At 44.2% G+C, this 15,483-nt stretch overlaps 1 protein-coding gene across 3 annotated transcripts in view; it reads right to left on the bottom strand.

Moving 5' to 3' along the window:
* The window catches only part of DEPTOR (DEP domain containing MTOR interacting protein), a 943,485-nt gene that overhangs the window by 138,290 nt on the left and 789,712 nt on the right, over positions 1-15,483 (bottom strand). For 2 of the 3 annotated variants that reach the window (XM_069621555.1, XM_069621556.1), the window contains exon 9: positions 14,737-14,841. The exons of the other annotated variant lie outside the window; for it this stretch is intronic. In XM_069621555.1, coding sequence (XP_069477656.1) covers positions 14,737-14,841 — 105 coding nt within the window. The remainder of the gene's footprint in view (positions 1-14,736; positions 14,842-15,483) is intronic. 3 annotated transcript variants of the gene reach the window in all.

The raw sequence follows: 15,483 nt of genomic DNA, 5'->3' as shown, positions 1-15,483 counted from the left end.
AGAAGCTGTGTCCTTACTGATCACGAGATCACCAGACTGTTTTAGTCAGTCATGGGGAGTGGGAACGTCTAGTCAGGGAGTCAAATTGGTCTGTGAAGAAGGACGAGATATTACTGAGAAACTGGACATTTCACTGGACCCTGGATGAGTTTGGCAGGAGGACGAGTGGGTAGAGAGTTGGAGGAAATCATGGCTGGCCGGTGGCTGGGGTAGATGAAGATGAAATGGGGGTCGCGTGAATGGGAGGGGTGACCAAAGTGTCATTTGAGAACAGTAGGGAGGATGGTTCTCACTATTCAAGACATAATCTGAACCCCATGTGGAAATTGAAAGGATCATAACATGGAATATCAGTGAGATTGTCAGGGTATTTTAGGGAGATTTGGAGAACGTCAGAGAGAAATTAAATCAGCAAATTGTGCAGGTATAATAAGTGAGACTTGTGTCATGCAATGCCGTGCCTGGTCTTCCATAATAAGGTAGTGTTTATTCATGTAATGCAGTGTGGGTGTCAGCCATTAAGCTAAAGAGAGGGCACGCTGGGAGATGTAGTTCTCTTTGAAGGGGAGCTCCTCTGCAATGTGTTCGAGGGTATTCTGGGCTATGTAGTTCTGCCCACAGAGATGCAGAATGGATTACCTAGTCAGGTACACACCCTTGTACTGAGTGAGACAGAATACATTCTGGGGCAAGTAGTCCTTTTGAGAAGGCGTCTAAACTGAGTGAGTTTATCTTATGAGAAGCAGGCTTATGGTGGTGATACAAAGTGCATTCTGGGGCATGAAGGGCATCAGAGGAATCTGTATTTTGCGAGGCAGAGTGCATTTCTAGAAATGTAGTCATAGAGGCACTTTTATACTGAGTGGAACAATGCACATTGTTTACATCTAGAATTGTAGAATTATCTTAGGTGGGGGGTATCTGGAGTAAGGGATGCAGTGTGATTTGTAATCCTGTCTAATCACGTATATTGAGGGAAGATGGTTGTTTTCCTGAAGAGATTTTTTTTTGTTAATTAAGTGAGCAAAAGTACATTCCAGGATATGAGGTCCAGTATGGTTATTTTATCTATTATAGACAGATTACTTTCTGGGAACCTGTAGCTTTCTGGCGAAAGCTGTCCTGAGGCTGAGTTCATTCTACCACAAAGGTGCCACTGTGTTGGCTTCTATACCCAGACACGCCTCTTTCTCAATTTCACTGTCTGAGGAAGTCATGAAGTCCTGTAGTTGTTCTTGAAATTCTGGGATTTGTAGTTTCGTTTTTTCCACAGTAAGTTTAGAACTGCAATTCCACGAAAAAAATAAGATTGCATGACTCTCTCGTCCATGCAATTGGTAAACTTGGGCGGTCTGACATAACGAGCAAGAAAATGAGTTCTAGTATATAAAGACATGTGTTGGAATCTACAAAGAGTGAGTAAAAGTGAAATGGGATATGCACTCATGTGTGTTAACGTATACTAAGTGTTGCAGAGGGAATATCTCATGTAGCTTCAGTAATGAGTGGAGCATATAGCATTCTTAGACAGGTAGTCCTCTGCAGCTTCTGCTTTGGTTTAATCCAACGTCAGTGTGAGGTATGCGTTAATGTTAGTCATTTTTACAGAGTGAGCCAAAGTGTATTCCGGGGAATGTTTAATCTTCTGGACCAATAAGCAGAGTGCATTCTAGGAAATGAGGTCCTGCGGTGCTTGTATTCTTTGTGAAGGAGAATGTATTCTGTTTGCAGTGCTTACGTACATGATGGCAAAAACTAGCATATTATGGCTGTATTTGGCATATCTGTCACATTGATGGCTATAACTGTCTCAAAAGGCTACACGAGGCCCTGTCATGAAGAACTGGGCACGCCCATTGGATTGCCCACCACAGTTTACACGGTCCTCTTCCTCCAGTTCTAGCATTATTGACTATGTATTTGTGGCTAACAGACCAGCTGTTGTGATCACCATGGGCATCTCCAGCGCTCCGAGAGTGATCACTTCCCTGCCATCCTTGCACTTGATTTGGAGTGCACCAGTTACGGCGACCGCAACACCAGGTCATTAACTCTGAACAGAGCATTGACTAGATGAGGATAGAACTCCACCAGAGTTGACGCTGCTCTGGTAACAGCTCGCAGAGTCTTCTCTGACTTCCCTTTGTTTGTTGGGGTCTAGAGAAATTATTACAATATGAGGGGCTTATCGCCCAGGTCTCTGAGAGTGTCACAAGGGTAAACAAGGGGAACAACCAGAGGGCAATGGGTCCTGCCAAGCTCCATAGACATATATTCGACAAAGCAACTGCGAAAGTTATCACGTGTGACTGAAAACACAGCCGTGCATGCAGAAGGCGGCAGGCTGATTAAGGTTAACTACACAACTTGACTTAGCACCCACAGGTTTTCCAGGGACTGCCAGAAATTACACGCTGTGGTGCTGAAAACTATTGACCATGCTGCGAGGGAATTCTGGCAGATAGTCAATGACCAGCGCTCGCCCCTCTGTCCCTCAATGGCGTCCTGGAGCATGAATGGATTGCCTACATCTGAAATACATTTGGTTACCCTAACTCCAGACAGTCCTACATACCCCAGGAGGCCGATACCTGGACATTTGTGAAAAGCTCACAGGAGGTTGCCAGGCTTATCAGCGCCAGTAGATCTTCTCTGGCACCGGGGCCAGATGGCATCTTTAACCTGATCTTCAAGGCTGACATCTCCCTCTGGGCAAAGGTTGTCCACCACCTCTTTAGGTGTATTGCTGTCGCCCATGTTCTCCCACGTTCCTGGCATGACAGTATTCTAGTCCCAGTCCATAAGAAGGGTCCTCCCGCCGACCCTCATAATTATCACCTATTGGTAATGTTGGATGTTTCTGCCAAGGTCTTTGCTTGGGTCTTACTGGACGAACTGATGAACTGGGCACAGGTTGGAAACATCATCCCCTGGAACCAAACCGGTTTCACAAAGGACTGCTCGACTTCTGTTAATATCTTAGCCCTCACTAATATCATCGAGCAAGCCTGGCTGATTCATAAAACACCCATCTATGCAGCATTTGTAGATTACAGTGCTGCATTCGACACGGTCAACCGTGCAAGGCTCTGTGGGAAGATGGATAGCTGGGGGATTCCATTCGGTCTGCTAAAAATGATCATGCTGCTGCATGCTGAAACCAGTGTTAAGGTCCGGTTGGAGGGTAACGGGGGAGCATCAGCCTGGATACACACTGATGTAGTCCTTAAACAAGGTTGCATCCTAGCCCCATTCTCATCAACATTTACCTTTCCAACACTAAGCTCAGCAACATGGTGGTATTGTAGATGGGATACGCAAACAACATTGTGCTTCTAGACCTTATGCCACGTGGTCTCCAAACCTCACTTAACAACCATAACTTCTTCTGAGCCCTAAATTGCCTCAGGGTCAACACTATGAAAACCAAGATCATGTTCTTTGAAATCCTCAGTCGACGCGCAGTCCGAATTGGTTGGAACCTGGAGGGCACTCCGATTGAGGTTGTGCCCCAGTACGTCTATTTTGGGATTACCTTTCAAGTCAATCTTGGAGTTGTATGCCATTTAAACAGCCTAAAGGTGTGGTGTGCTAGAACTTTGGGGGCTGTATGCTCTTTTTCCAGAAAGGGAGGAGGTTATTCAGTGGGAAGACTGCTCAAGCTATACACTGCGAAAATTGTTTCCATCTTTTGCTATGTAGCCGAAGTCTGGGCACTGGGACGGCTGGGGGTTTTCTCCAAGATTGAAACCAAACTGCTCAGACGTCTCCTGAGATTGCCCTTCTATGTCCCCACTGAAATGATTGCTCTGGAGTTTTACCTCTTTCTGATCCGAGAGCGAATTATGCTAAGCAGCTTAACGCTTTACTGGAAGTTAGCACACATTCAGAGCAACACTCTCAAGTGGATCTTATTCGATGCCTTTACCACCAAGGTTCTCTACATGACGCTCTCCACCATGGGTGGGATGCAGCGTCTTGCTGACCAGGTGCTTCGGAGCTCTCAGGAGGCACTTCTGATGCTAGGTTTGAATCACTTAAAGTGTACAATGATGGGTAAATTGGTGAACAACAACCATGACCAAATGATTGTTAACCTGGCCAGGTTCATCGGAAATCACATTGTGTGGGACTACCTAAGACTTAAATTCAATGCTGTCAACAGTTATGAGATTTTAGGCAGGTGGTCCAATATTCCAAAGGGGGATAGACTGTGTCGATTCTGTGGTGAAGATGTGGTAGAACCGGCACGACATCTTCTCTCTGATCGTAATGCATTGGTTCTTCTGCACAGTAGGGCCCTTAGAGCATCAGGGTTAGAACCTTCTGATTCTCCTGTCGCTCTTTGGTAGTCCTTTATGTTTGGCTCACATGAGGGTTTAATTGTTTTTCTTACTAAAATGTGGAGAGAGGTGTATGGTATAATTTTAATGCCAGAGAATTGAAAGCTCTACACTGTGTTTCTTTTAAGCAGTTGTTTATTCTATCGTGGCTCATCCAGCTGGCTGGTTACTTTGTCTATGTATAATGGCCCTGCTGATATGTACTAAAAGTTATTTATTTAACTGTATGATACAATAAAACAAAGTCTACACCTGGGAGTAGGATAGCATAGGACGACTGCAAAAGGGGGGAATTTGGCTGCACCTGTCATTTGATGGCAGTGCTGCACCACATGAGGATGTACCTAGTACATGACAGCAACAGCTGTGCACGTGAAGCTGTGCCTTGTCCTATGGCAGCTGCTGTGTATACGAGACAGCAGGTGGCAATAAATAAAGCCAGACCTTTGACAAGGCATTTTCTTTTTCAAAATGTAATATTGGTCCTGTCTCTTTAAACATCTCCCAAATACCCGAGTATACCAGGGTTACTGCCAGTGGTTGTGTGGGTTGGGGGAGGGTAGGATCGCTTCTGTGCTAGCAGGTGGCCTAGTTGACCAGTGTGATTGTCAGCAGTTGTGGAGGCTGGCATAACTGTGGTTGCTCTCGCTCTCTGATGGCCGCTGTTGCCACTGCTCTTGCTGTGTACTGTGCCTGTCAGTTGTTGTGCATGCTGAGGACGATACTGATGGCTCCAAATTGCTAGTGTCAGCACAGTTCCCCTTGTGAGGTATGGGTAGCTTCATCTGTATGCTGCTCAGTGCTGGTGTCGCCTTTGCTCTGTGAGGCGTTTTCTGTCAAGATTAAAGAACTGCCTAAACACTCTAAATAAAGTAGAATCTGCGAAGATGTGATTTATTATAGGTATCATTTTGTGGCATTATCTTATTGTAGGCAATTTTTGACATCAGAACCTTCTTGTAATACAAACAAGCATTGGCAAAGCCAACTGTTCTGACTTTTGTGTAGGGGTGGGGGGTAGGTGTTTTGCCAGAAATACCATAAAGGTATTATCTGGCAATAAGTTAGCAACACCTGGTGCATGGTGCTAATACCTGGGTATATTATAAAAGTGCCCAGCACATTCTTATCTAATGCCCATTCAAGACCCAAAACTGTTGGTTTTTCCGATGCCGGTTTTGTAACAGAAATTCGGAGCAAGGAACAAATGTAAAGACCCACATATTCTTCATAAATGTTATATTATGTTGTAGACTTGCATAGTGCAATTATCTGACCCAAGGGTATCCTGACTCTGAGCAAGTTTAAAAGCAAGAAGAGACCAATATAAAAAAAACAGAGAGAAATTCAAAAGTAACACAAGCTATTCAAACAGATGGATCAAGTGCCTGAAAGCCCAGTTGGTTAAGACATTTGTATAACAACCAAAGTTGCTTTAAAGCTGCAACGAAACCGTTAGCTTTCTGGAGACTGCTTAGAAATAATATTGGCATCCCCTTAAAATCATCATAGGGTTGTGTGTTTTGTGCCTGGAGTGGCAGGTAGTGGGTGGAAATGTCCATGGGGAACAGCTAGGCCATGGTCAATCAATGGGGTTTAGGGGGAGAAGCCAAACAACACCCATAAACTGTGTTTCCTTCCTCACATTCAATCTCTCCTATTTTCACTTCTGTTCATAGCTGTAAACAGAAGTAATTTTACTATGTCTATGATTAATGTAATATTGTAAAAAGCCTAGCTTGCTCATGTTTTAAGCATGCAGTGGTATTTCATTTGTATAAAAGGATTATTTAAATACTCTTCTGCAAATTACTGTGCAGTTTGTGTTGGTGATGCCACTATCTCATTATCATTGTTTTCCCTTTGTATTTGTAGGGGTACTAAATCCTCTAGCCATTGGTTTTGTACAGATTTTATTAGAAACTATTCCCCCAGCCTTATGGAGCAGAGTATTTAACTTAGTTGGGTTATCTATTGAGTTTGCAAATGTTGATTAGATTTCTGCTCACGATTTTGGAAACATCTCATTGTATGGTATAGCTAGATTTACGATAAGTGGAGACTGCAATTCCACATGTGTTCTTGTTGAGTTCCAAGAATTATCCTCCTAGCCACAATACATTAGTAACCGGTGAGGGGGCTGTGGCAGACTCCCAGCCAATGGGGAGGCTCAGAACGTGAGCGTTACCAGGCGGTAATCCCGCTGCCCTGAGTCTCCTCAGGGCTGGCGGCCGCCATCTCCCATCGCTGGGGAATTAGGTAAGTGCTTTAATGTCCCCTCCTGCTTCACCACATTTCCTTCCTTTCCTCCCTCCCGCCCCCCCACACTTACCTGCTTTTCGGGAGTGGACACACTGGAAACACTTCTGTCTCCAGCGCGTCCGCTCACAATCTGCGACAGGCCGCAATGGAAAGGAAGAAGGGACTACCATGACGGCATTTTTTTAGTTTCCTTTTTTCCTTTTTCAATGAATGGCTGCCATGGAAAGGGATGATTTGTAGTCCCTTATCCCGTTCCATATTGGCAATTTTGTCTTTTATTGTTTTCAATGGCCGCCATGGAAAGGGTAAACAGGCTTTGTTTTCCCTTCCCCGGCAGGAATTTTTTAAACTTTTTTTTGCTGTTGCAAAACGCTGGACCCCCGGTCTTACTAGCCGGGGCACTAATAGCAATAAGCCCCACGCAGGGGGGCATTACCACTTCAGGTAATGCCCTGGGGCCTTCATAAGTATGGTCCCTGAGGCATTACTTGAAGTGGTAATGGCCCCCTGCTGGGGGCTTATTGCTTAATTAATACAAGATCTGTTTTGGGTATTTGCCCATGATAGTTGGATAGGTAACAGGGCTGTGGTTGGGGTAAGGGGCGGCCACTGTTGTCAGTATTGCCTGCACTGAATAAATGATAGATTGGCAGATTCACACAATTTGATTATGTACTGAACGTGTTAATTCTGCTTCATTAGTTAATCTTAATGTTAAAGGATATTTGTACCGTGCACTATCACCACCGGAGTGGTCCCCTGGTGCTCTGGCAGCTCTGAAAAAGGGAAGGGGGGGATGCGTTAGTGGGAATAAGCTGGAAAAGTGCAAGAGAGCAGTGATGTGCTGTTGGCAGCCTCAGCCCGGTGGGTCCATTGGCTGGGCTTGGGGTGTTTTACGGTCAGTAGTCGTCGTGTGCTGTTGTGCGAGTCTATGTGTGGTTTGTTTTGTTGTTGCAGTGTAGTGAGGTTTGTGCAGATTGTTGAGTTGTAGGCTTGTGGTTGTGTTTGGTTAGAGTCTGAGAGGTGTATGCAGAGGGGTGAAATTGTTAATGGATTGGTTAATTGGCATTGCTGCCCTTGCAATTATGTCTAGGTGTGATGCTTGCTATCATTCACTATTCCATCTGAGTGTGGCACTTGCTAATCTTCAATATCCTATCTAGATGTGAGGCAGGCTAGTGATCACAATTTCATCTAAGTGCTGCACTTGGTAACATTCACAGTTTCATTTAAGTGTGGTGTATGCTAACATTCACATTTCTATCTAGATGCGACGCAGGCCAAAGTTAAGAATTCCATCTAAGTTTGGTGCAGGCTAACAATCATATTTCTATCTAGAGGCTACGCAGGCTAAAGTTAAGAATTCCATCTAAGTTTGGTGCATGCTAACACTCATAATCCTATCTAGATGGTACGCAGGCTAAAGTTGAGAATTTCATCTAAGTGTGGTGCATGCTAACACTCACAATTATATCTAGATGCGACGCAGGCTAAAGTTAAGAATTCCATCTAAGTGTGACACATGCTAACATTCACAATCCTATCTAGGTGTGACGCAGGCTAAAGTTAAGAATTCCATCTAAGTGTGGTGCATGCTAACTCTCACAATCCTATCTAGATGCGACGTAGGCTAATGTTAAGAATTCCATCTAAGTTTGGTGCATGCTAACACTCATAATCCTATCTAGATGGTACGCAGGCTAAAGTTGAGAATTTCATCTAAGTGTGGTGCATGCTAACACTCACAATTATATCTAGATGCGACGCAGGCTAAAGTTAAGAATTCCATCTAAGTGTGACACATGCTAACATTCACAATCCTATCTAGGTGTGACGCAGGCTAAAGTTAAGAATTCCATCTAAGTGTGGTGCATGCTAACTCTCACAATCCTATCTAGATGCGACGTAGGCTAATGTTAAGAATTCCATCTAAGTTTGGTGCATGCTAACTCTCACAATCCTATCTAGATGCGACGTAGGCTAAAGTTAAGAATTCCATCTAAGTGTGGCACATGCTAACACTCACAATCATATCGCGATGTGACGCAGGCTAAAGTTAAGAATTCCATCTAAGTGTGGCAAATTCTGACATTCAAAATCCTATCTAGGTGTGACACAGGCTAAAGTTAAGAATTCCATCTAAGTGTGGCACATGCTAACATTCACAATCCTATCTAGGTGTGACGCAGGCTAAAGTTAAGAATTCCATCTAATTGTGGCACATGCTAACATTCATGTTTCTATCTAGATGTGATGCAGGCTGAAGTTAAGAATTCCATCTAAGTTCGGTGCATGCTAACTCTCACAATACTATCTAGATGCGACGTAGGCTAAAGTTAAGAATTCCATCTAAGTGTGGCAAATTCTAACACTCACAATCCTATCTCGATGTGATGCAGGCTAAAGTTAAGCATCCCATCTAAGTGTGGCGCGTGCTAACATTCATATTTCTATCTAGACGCGACACAGGCTAAAGTTAAGAATTCCATCTAAGTGTGGCACATGCTAATCTTCACAATCCTATCTAGATGCGACAGAGGCCAATCTTCACAGGTCTCTCTAAGTGTGGTACTAGTTCACATTGACAAGTAAGTTAGTGTGTAATGCAATGCAACATTTACAGTCCAGCCATGAACAGATTTAGGCTAGTGGTCACAAATCTCTCTAAGTATGCATGGTGTAAGTCTAAGGCAGTCTACGTTATGGAAAGGTAAGGTAGAGTGATGGGGGCTTTCTGGACTAGAGTAATTGCTCTACACCCCACCCATGCCACACTTACAGTTTTTGTTGGTGTCTGTTGGCTGCTTGCTTCATTGGCTTCCTCTGCTGACACCTGCAGACACATCTTGGAGCCGCCAATGTAGAAGCTGCCCTTTGCCTCGGGCCCTTAGCTGCAGGGGCTGTAACGGACAGAGGGCTGCCCTGGGAGGAACCGTTAAGGCCAGCTAACTAACTAGTCACATTTGGGGGAGGGCTGGGAGGTGGGCTTTTGGGACGGAAAGAGCAGGAGAGGGAGCCGGGGATGCAAGGCAACACACGGGGCCTGAGGGCAGTAAAAGGCAAGGCCCAAGATTTTAAAGAGGCCAGGGGGCTCAGAGGGGCTCACCTGCTAACCTGGGGACGCCGGATGTTAAAGGCATGATCCCCGGTGCAGCGAGCATACTCCCCAGTGACTGATACAGGCAACTAATCACGGGTGGGGGAGGGCTGGGAGGCGGGTTTTTGGGACGGAAAGAGCATGAGAGGGACCCGGAGATGCAAGGCAGCATGCAGGGCCTGGGGGCAGTAAAAGGCAAGGTCAGAGACTTTAAAGCGGCCAGGGGGCTCACAGGGGCTCACCTACTCACTTGGGGATGCCGGATGTGCTCTTCTTTCTTGGCCACAAACACTCACACACCCTCTCCAGCGATGTGTCTGCATTGTTTTCGTTCTGCATTTCCTGACTGCTCCACTTTACACACCTCTTCCAACACATTTCTTGCTCACCACCACCACCCAGTCCGGAAGTATTGTGCCTTTTTAATATGCACTTAAAAGATGTGATGACTCTTTATAATAAAGTATTGATGAGCATTAAGGGCTTCCATCCATTTTGGCAGTCTTCAAGTGGTCACTGTACAGTGATACTAATGCAAGCATCTGCTACGTTTAGTGCAAAGCAACGTTGACAGCCATTTCAGAATTGGCCAAGTTTACCGAATAAGCCTCGAGGATAGATTGCTGCCTCAGATATCACTTCGAGTGTCCGCCAGCCGCCCAGGGAGGATGAATGCTACTGCCCACGTGAGAAATGCATCATCTTGCACGTCATAACAGATAGTGTACACCTATTCTGATGACACAAATCCCACTCCTGATCATCTTTACCTACCAATGCAACTCGCAATCAGATATGGCAATAAAAAAGCCAGGGAGGAGTTGTAGCGGATCCTTTTAAATGATCGTAATTGCCAGAACCACATATACACCACGCTGACAAAAACATAAGATATGGGCTCACAGGGTCGGTCTCCACTCAACCTAAACAGAGTAAAATGATTATTACTGCAAACATTCCAACACCTATTTGCTGCAGCAACAAAAAAGGACCAGAACACAAGCCTCCTCTGCCTACGCCCCAAGAACATCCTCCCGGCATCATACTCGCCCCCATGCTTCTACAATTCAGAAAATAACTCAAGCGCCACCTCTTCAAGGAGTCTCTCAACACCCAGGCCATCACGTCGCCCCGCGCGACATGTCTTGCTAGATTCCGTCCGTCCCTCTCCTCCCTGCCACAGTTTACATACAGCTGTACCCCCCTCTGTGACCATCTGTATCCTACCCCTGCTGTATATCTGTTCTGTTGTTACCTCTGAAAGATGCTCTTTTATGCATCTGTACTGTTGGATACCTCTGTAAAGCGCTCTGTTGCTTCTCAAAGCTAGGTCTGTGCTCAATAAACACCATAATGATAATAATAACCTATTCACTCCACCAGAAGGTGTACACTACCTCACTCCCAAAGCATGCACACAGTTTTAAATCTCTCCCCCACTGCATGTACCATTAGTTCTCTACTCTCTCTACAAATTAACTCTGCTCCAAAATGTCCTACCGCCTTCCAATAGACTTTCACTACCCCAAAGATGGCTGCTATAGGCCTAGCTGATACCACTTGAACATTATAGAGATAAAGTGCAAGCACACTGGCACACCAGGTGCCTGACATACATTTAACAAAAGATAATGACTTCCATTAACAATTATGTCATAGAAATGAATATTGGTATTGTAACCACAAACAATTATCTTTTACACGTTATATGATGTTGGGTGAGTTTGTAGACCTGTTAGTACACAAATTAATACATTTGAGCTGTGACAATTAAATTGAACAGATTCATTTATCAATTCCAATTTGTGGAGATATGTGAATTGGCTGAAGGTAAGTCTCTCAATCAAAACTAGTGTGCCGAGTCGACATGTGTTTCGAGCATCCGCTCTTCTTCAGGGCTGTGCTGATTGTTCAAACCATTAATGCTTCCTGCCATAATCAGGCGAATAGGTGAGAATAACATTAAATGCATTAGGGAAGCATGTAATAGATGGCAACAATGACCAAAACCAAAACAAGAACATGGAGAGGGAGAGAGAGAGAGACAGAGAGAGAACAGCAAGATCTGCAACGTGTGACAATATGATCATAAACAAATTGCAATTTGATAGTATAATAATTCCCAGATGCAATACGTGGATTATTTCCTGGCTAAAAATTGTGCTAGTGACAATTGACATGGTAACTGATCGAAATTGTGCTGTTAACAGTTAACGTGATAAGTGATTGGTTAATCAAGCCGTGGACATGTAGAAACACACATTCAGTCAAACGGGTGAACACATGAATGCAACTGCAAATATGCAATGTTGTACCACCCCCTGATTGGAGGGGCGTAGAGGCTAGTAAATAAGGTAAGTAAGTGCTGTCCCACACCATACCATATTAGGTTCATGCCTCTCTGGTGCTGTGTTAGTTGTCATAATTGCGTACAGATTTAATGGACGCTCGTCAGTGAATGTCCTGTACCTGTATTATGGACTGTTCTTAAAAACGTGTATGTGGCAAAGCAGATTATAGCGAATTTCAAAAACCAAGACTCTACATAAGAAGAGCCTCATTTGAACAAGGAAATTGATGCTCACTGAAAAGATTGATACATCTAGTACAGTGAGCTGAAGGGTGACACCGCTTTAGGCATTCTGCGAGGGGGCCACTACCTGGGCCAGTAGTCTGCTAAAAGGAGTGAGAAATTGTGCCTCGGTATGCGTTCTAAATCAATAGGAACTTCTCATTCCCACAGTGAAGTCTATTGTAAGAGCAAAAAGGTTTACCTTGTAATAATTGTGGGAACTTTTGCCGGTAAATGTTAAGATGTGAGGTAGGGCTCTGACCAGGTACACAGACCCGCTATGGAGCCACGTAGGTTAGACCAGGAGGCTTTTTATACATAAGTACATCTGTACAAACTCCAGTTACTTGTAGGTATGTACATCACAGGATCTGGTATTCACATTGAAAAGAAGGTGAACGAGAAGCATCAGAAGTTAAGCATGATTATTCAGCAATCCGCTGTGAAGGAAATGTACAGCATGTCCTGTTAGGTTGTACCGCATCACGTATATGCTGGAAAAAATGGCGGACATGGCAAAAATGGGGCCTGTGTATTACCTTGGCTGCAATTAAGATGGCATGTAGTAACGCCCATCGGGGAAGGTTGGTGGATACTAGGTAACATATGCCTTCATGTGCTACTGAGGCTGAGGAAGGACTAATCTGCCATGTAGTGGCTTGTGACTGAATGACAGAGCGCCATTTTGGCATGGCTCCATGCGGCAAGTAACATACGCCTCCTGCATTAAAATATGACAACTGACTAGGTACGTCATGAGCTTACCTAGCATGGGGGATATTACTTTTTACTTGGTCCAGGGGTACCTGTGGGTAAGCACTGCCCCAAAGCAGCATTTAACCAAATGTGCTGCTAATTGCTTGCACAATTATTGCTAGCAGTGGATAATATTTGACATGATACCTGATGTGTGGAGGGAGGGCTATGTGAAGTGTTGAAGCCATGTGTCTTCGGTCTCTAATCATTAAAGCGGACGCAAAGGCGCCTGTGATTCAGCTTTGTATTAAAGATTTTTGGCGCGCGTGCATTCATATATACAGCCAGAGTATAAGGCTGGAAAAAGAATACAAGTTATCTGTGCAATAATGTCTTTCCAAAATGCTTGACATTTTTCCAACCACTCCAGCGGTGTGTATAGCGCATGGCGAATGTTAAGATGAGAAGGCCTGCATGCCAAGCTAAGGCCATGTTCTCTCATGTCCCTACTAGGCCATGTGCTTGAAATGTCGACATGTTCTACATAAGTGAGAATGAACATCGCTATGCTATGCAAACGCTGGGGTATGAAGGATGCATATGTAAGCCACATCAGCATTAGTATGAATAATTTAACCCGCTTGACTGAATATGGGATATCAATTGTCACCAGCACAATTTGTAGCCAGGATATAATCTATTTATTGCATCTTGGAATTATTATACAATCAAACTGCAATTTGTTAATGATCATAGTGACACTAATTGCAGATCTTGGTGTTCTCTCTCTCCATGTTCTTGTTTTGTTTTTGGTCACTGTGCCATTTGTTACATGGTTCCCTAATGTGTTTAATGTTATTCTAACCTATTCATATGATCACGACACGATGCATGTTTGAACAATCAGCACAGCCCTGAAGAAGAGTGAATGCTCGAAACATGTGTCGGCTGTGCACACTAGTTTTGATTGAGAGGCTTACCATCAGCCAATTCACATATCTCCACAAAATGGAATTGATAAATGAATCCATTCAACTTAATTGTCACAGCTCAAATGTATTAAATGGTGTACGTCATCCAACATCTTATAAAATGTAAAAGATATTTTTTTGTGGTTACAACACAAATGTTAATGTCTATGGCATCATTGTTAATGGAAGTAATCATTTTTTGTAGAATGTATGTGAGGCGCCTGATGTGACAGTGTGCTTGCACTATATTTCAATTACCTTGGATGTGTTAGTGACACACACCTCTTATCTGTCCCTGGCCTAACTCTCAGCGTTCCTCCAAATCTCCCCGCTGGCAGCCCAGTGGACTGGGATTCTCCAACCTTTACGGATTATAGAGCTATGACTAAGCTCCCCTACCACCTAATGCATGCTTTGCACTGAAGATCTTCAGGACTTCCTTCCGGATGACATATCCCCAAAAGTGTCAGCCAACCCCATCGAAGCATTTCGGCGCACAGGACCCGGGTACTTTCCATCTGCACACCTCAACACCACAGGTTTCTGCATCGGCCTCTCCTGCTATCCCACTAACAAAGGCACACGGAGCGAGACCAGCAACTAATGGCAGAAGGGCACTATAAGAGATCACATTATTCTTATTATTTTTATACCTCTACATAATTCAGCTTTATCAGTACAGGCAATGGAATGTTTAAGGTCAACCAGATTTCTAAAGTCAATAATACGATACTAGAAGGGAAAACACATTTACCCGTGAGCAGGTATCAGTCGATTAAGTAGGTAAACACATACCTTCATTCCAGCTGCTGCCGCCGGGCCACTAGGATCCACAGCTTGAATAAAGCATGGCTTACTTCCTCGTACGACGAATCCCCACCCCACTGCATCACCGACAATCTAAAGGTAGGACATGAAAGGCTTATGACCAGGATTAAGACAGACTTTCATTCATTGCTGTGATTCAATAAAGCATTGTGAGAATGTGAATTATAAGCAGGGAGTGCAGCTGCCACGGAACTTAAGTATAGTTTGTGTCCAGCGCTGCAAGGATAAACAACACAGTGCACAGCCGCAAAGGGTCTTTTACTACCACACTGGATGTCTTGAGCTTGTTGAACACCAGCATACAGCCAAACACTACCACGTGAAAGGCCCCCGCGCCCGCACATGCGACTGCAAAACGGGGCTTTCCTCATGCAATTTATTTATTTATTTCAATTCTTATGAGGCGCTACATGCCCGAAGGCCTCAATTGATCGAAGTGAAACCATTCACGGCCACACCTTTTTATTCACTACAGCACTGTCATAAAGATGTCACGAAAAAGGGGGCAGAGACAAAGATAATTGCACAACAGCAATTATAGATGGAATGCTCACCCTCTGAATTGTCCTATAAAGCTCAAAGCGTAAAGGTACAATACGCCTGCCCTGCTATTGTCGTGGCCAAATGCACACGTCATGCTGTAAAACAGATGGCAAGCAACACAAAATGAACCGAGTTGTTTTAAGTTAATTGCACTACCTTAGTCGTGTTACG

This window comes from Ambystoma mexicanum, chromosome 5q (genome assembly GCF_040938575.1).
Source record: "Ambystoma mexicanum isolate Mex_15411 chromosome 5q, UKY_AmexF1_1, whole genome shotgun sequence".
NCBI classification, from domain to species: domain Eukaryota; kingdom Metazoa; phylum Chordata; class Amphibia; order Caudata; family Ambystomatidae; genus Ambystoma; species Ambystoma mexicanum.
Note: the sequence above shows the minus strand (reverse complement) of the source record. Positions and strands in the feature narration are given on the sequence as shown.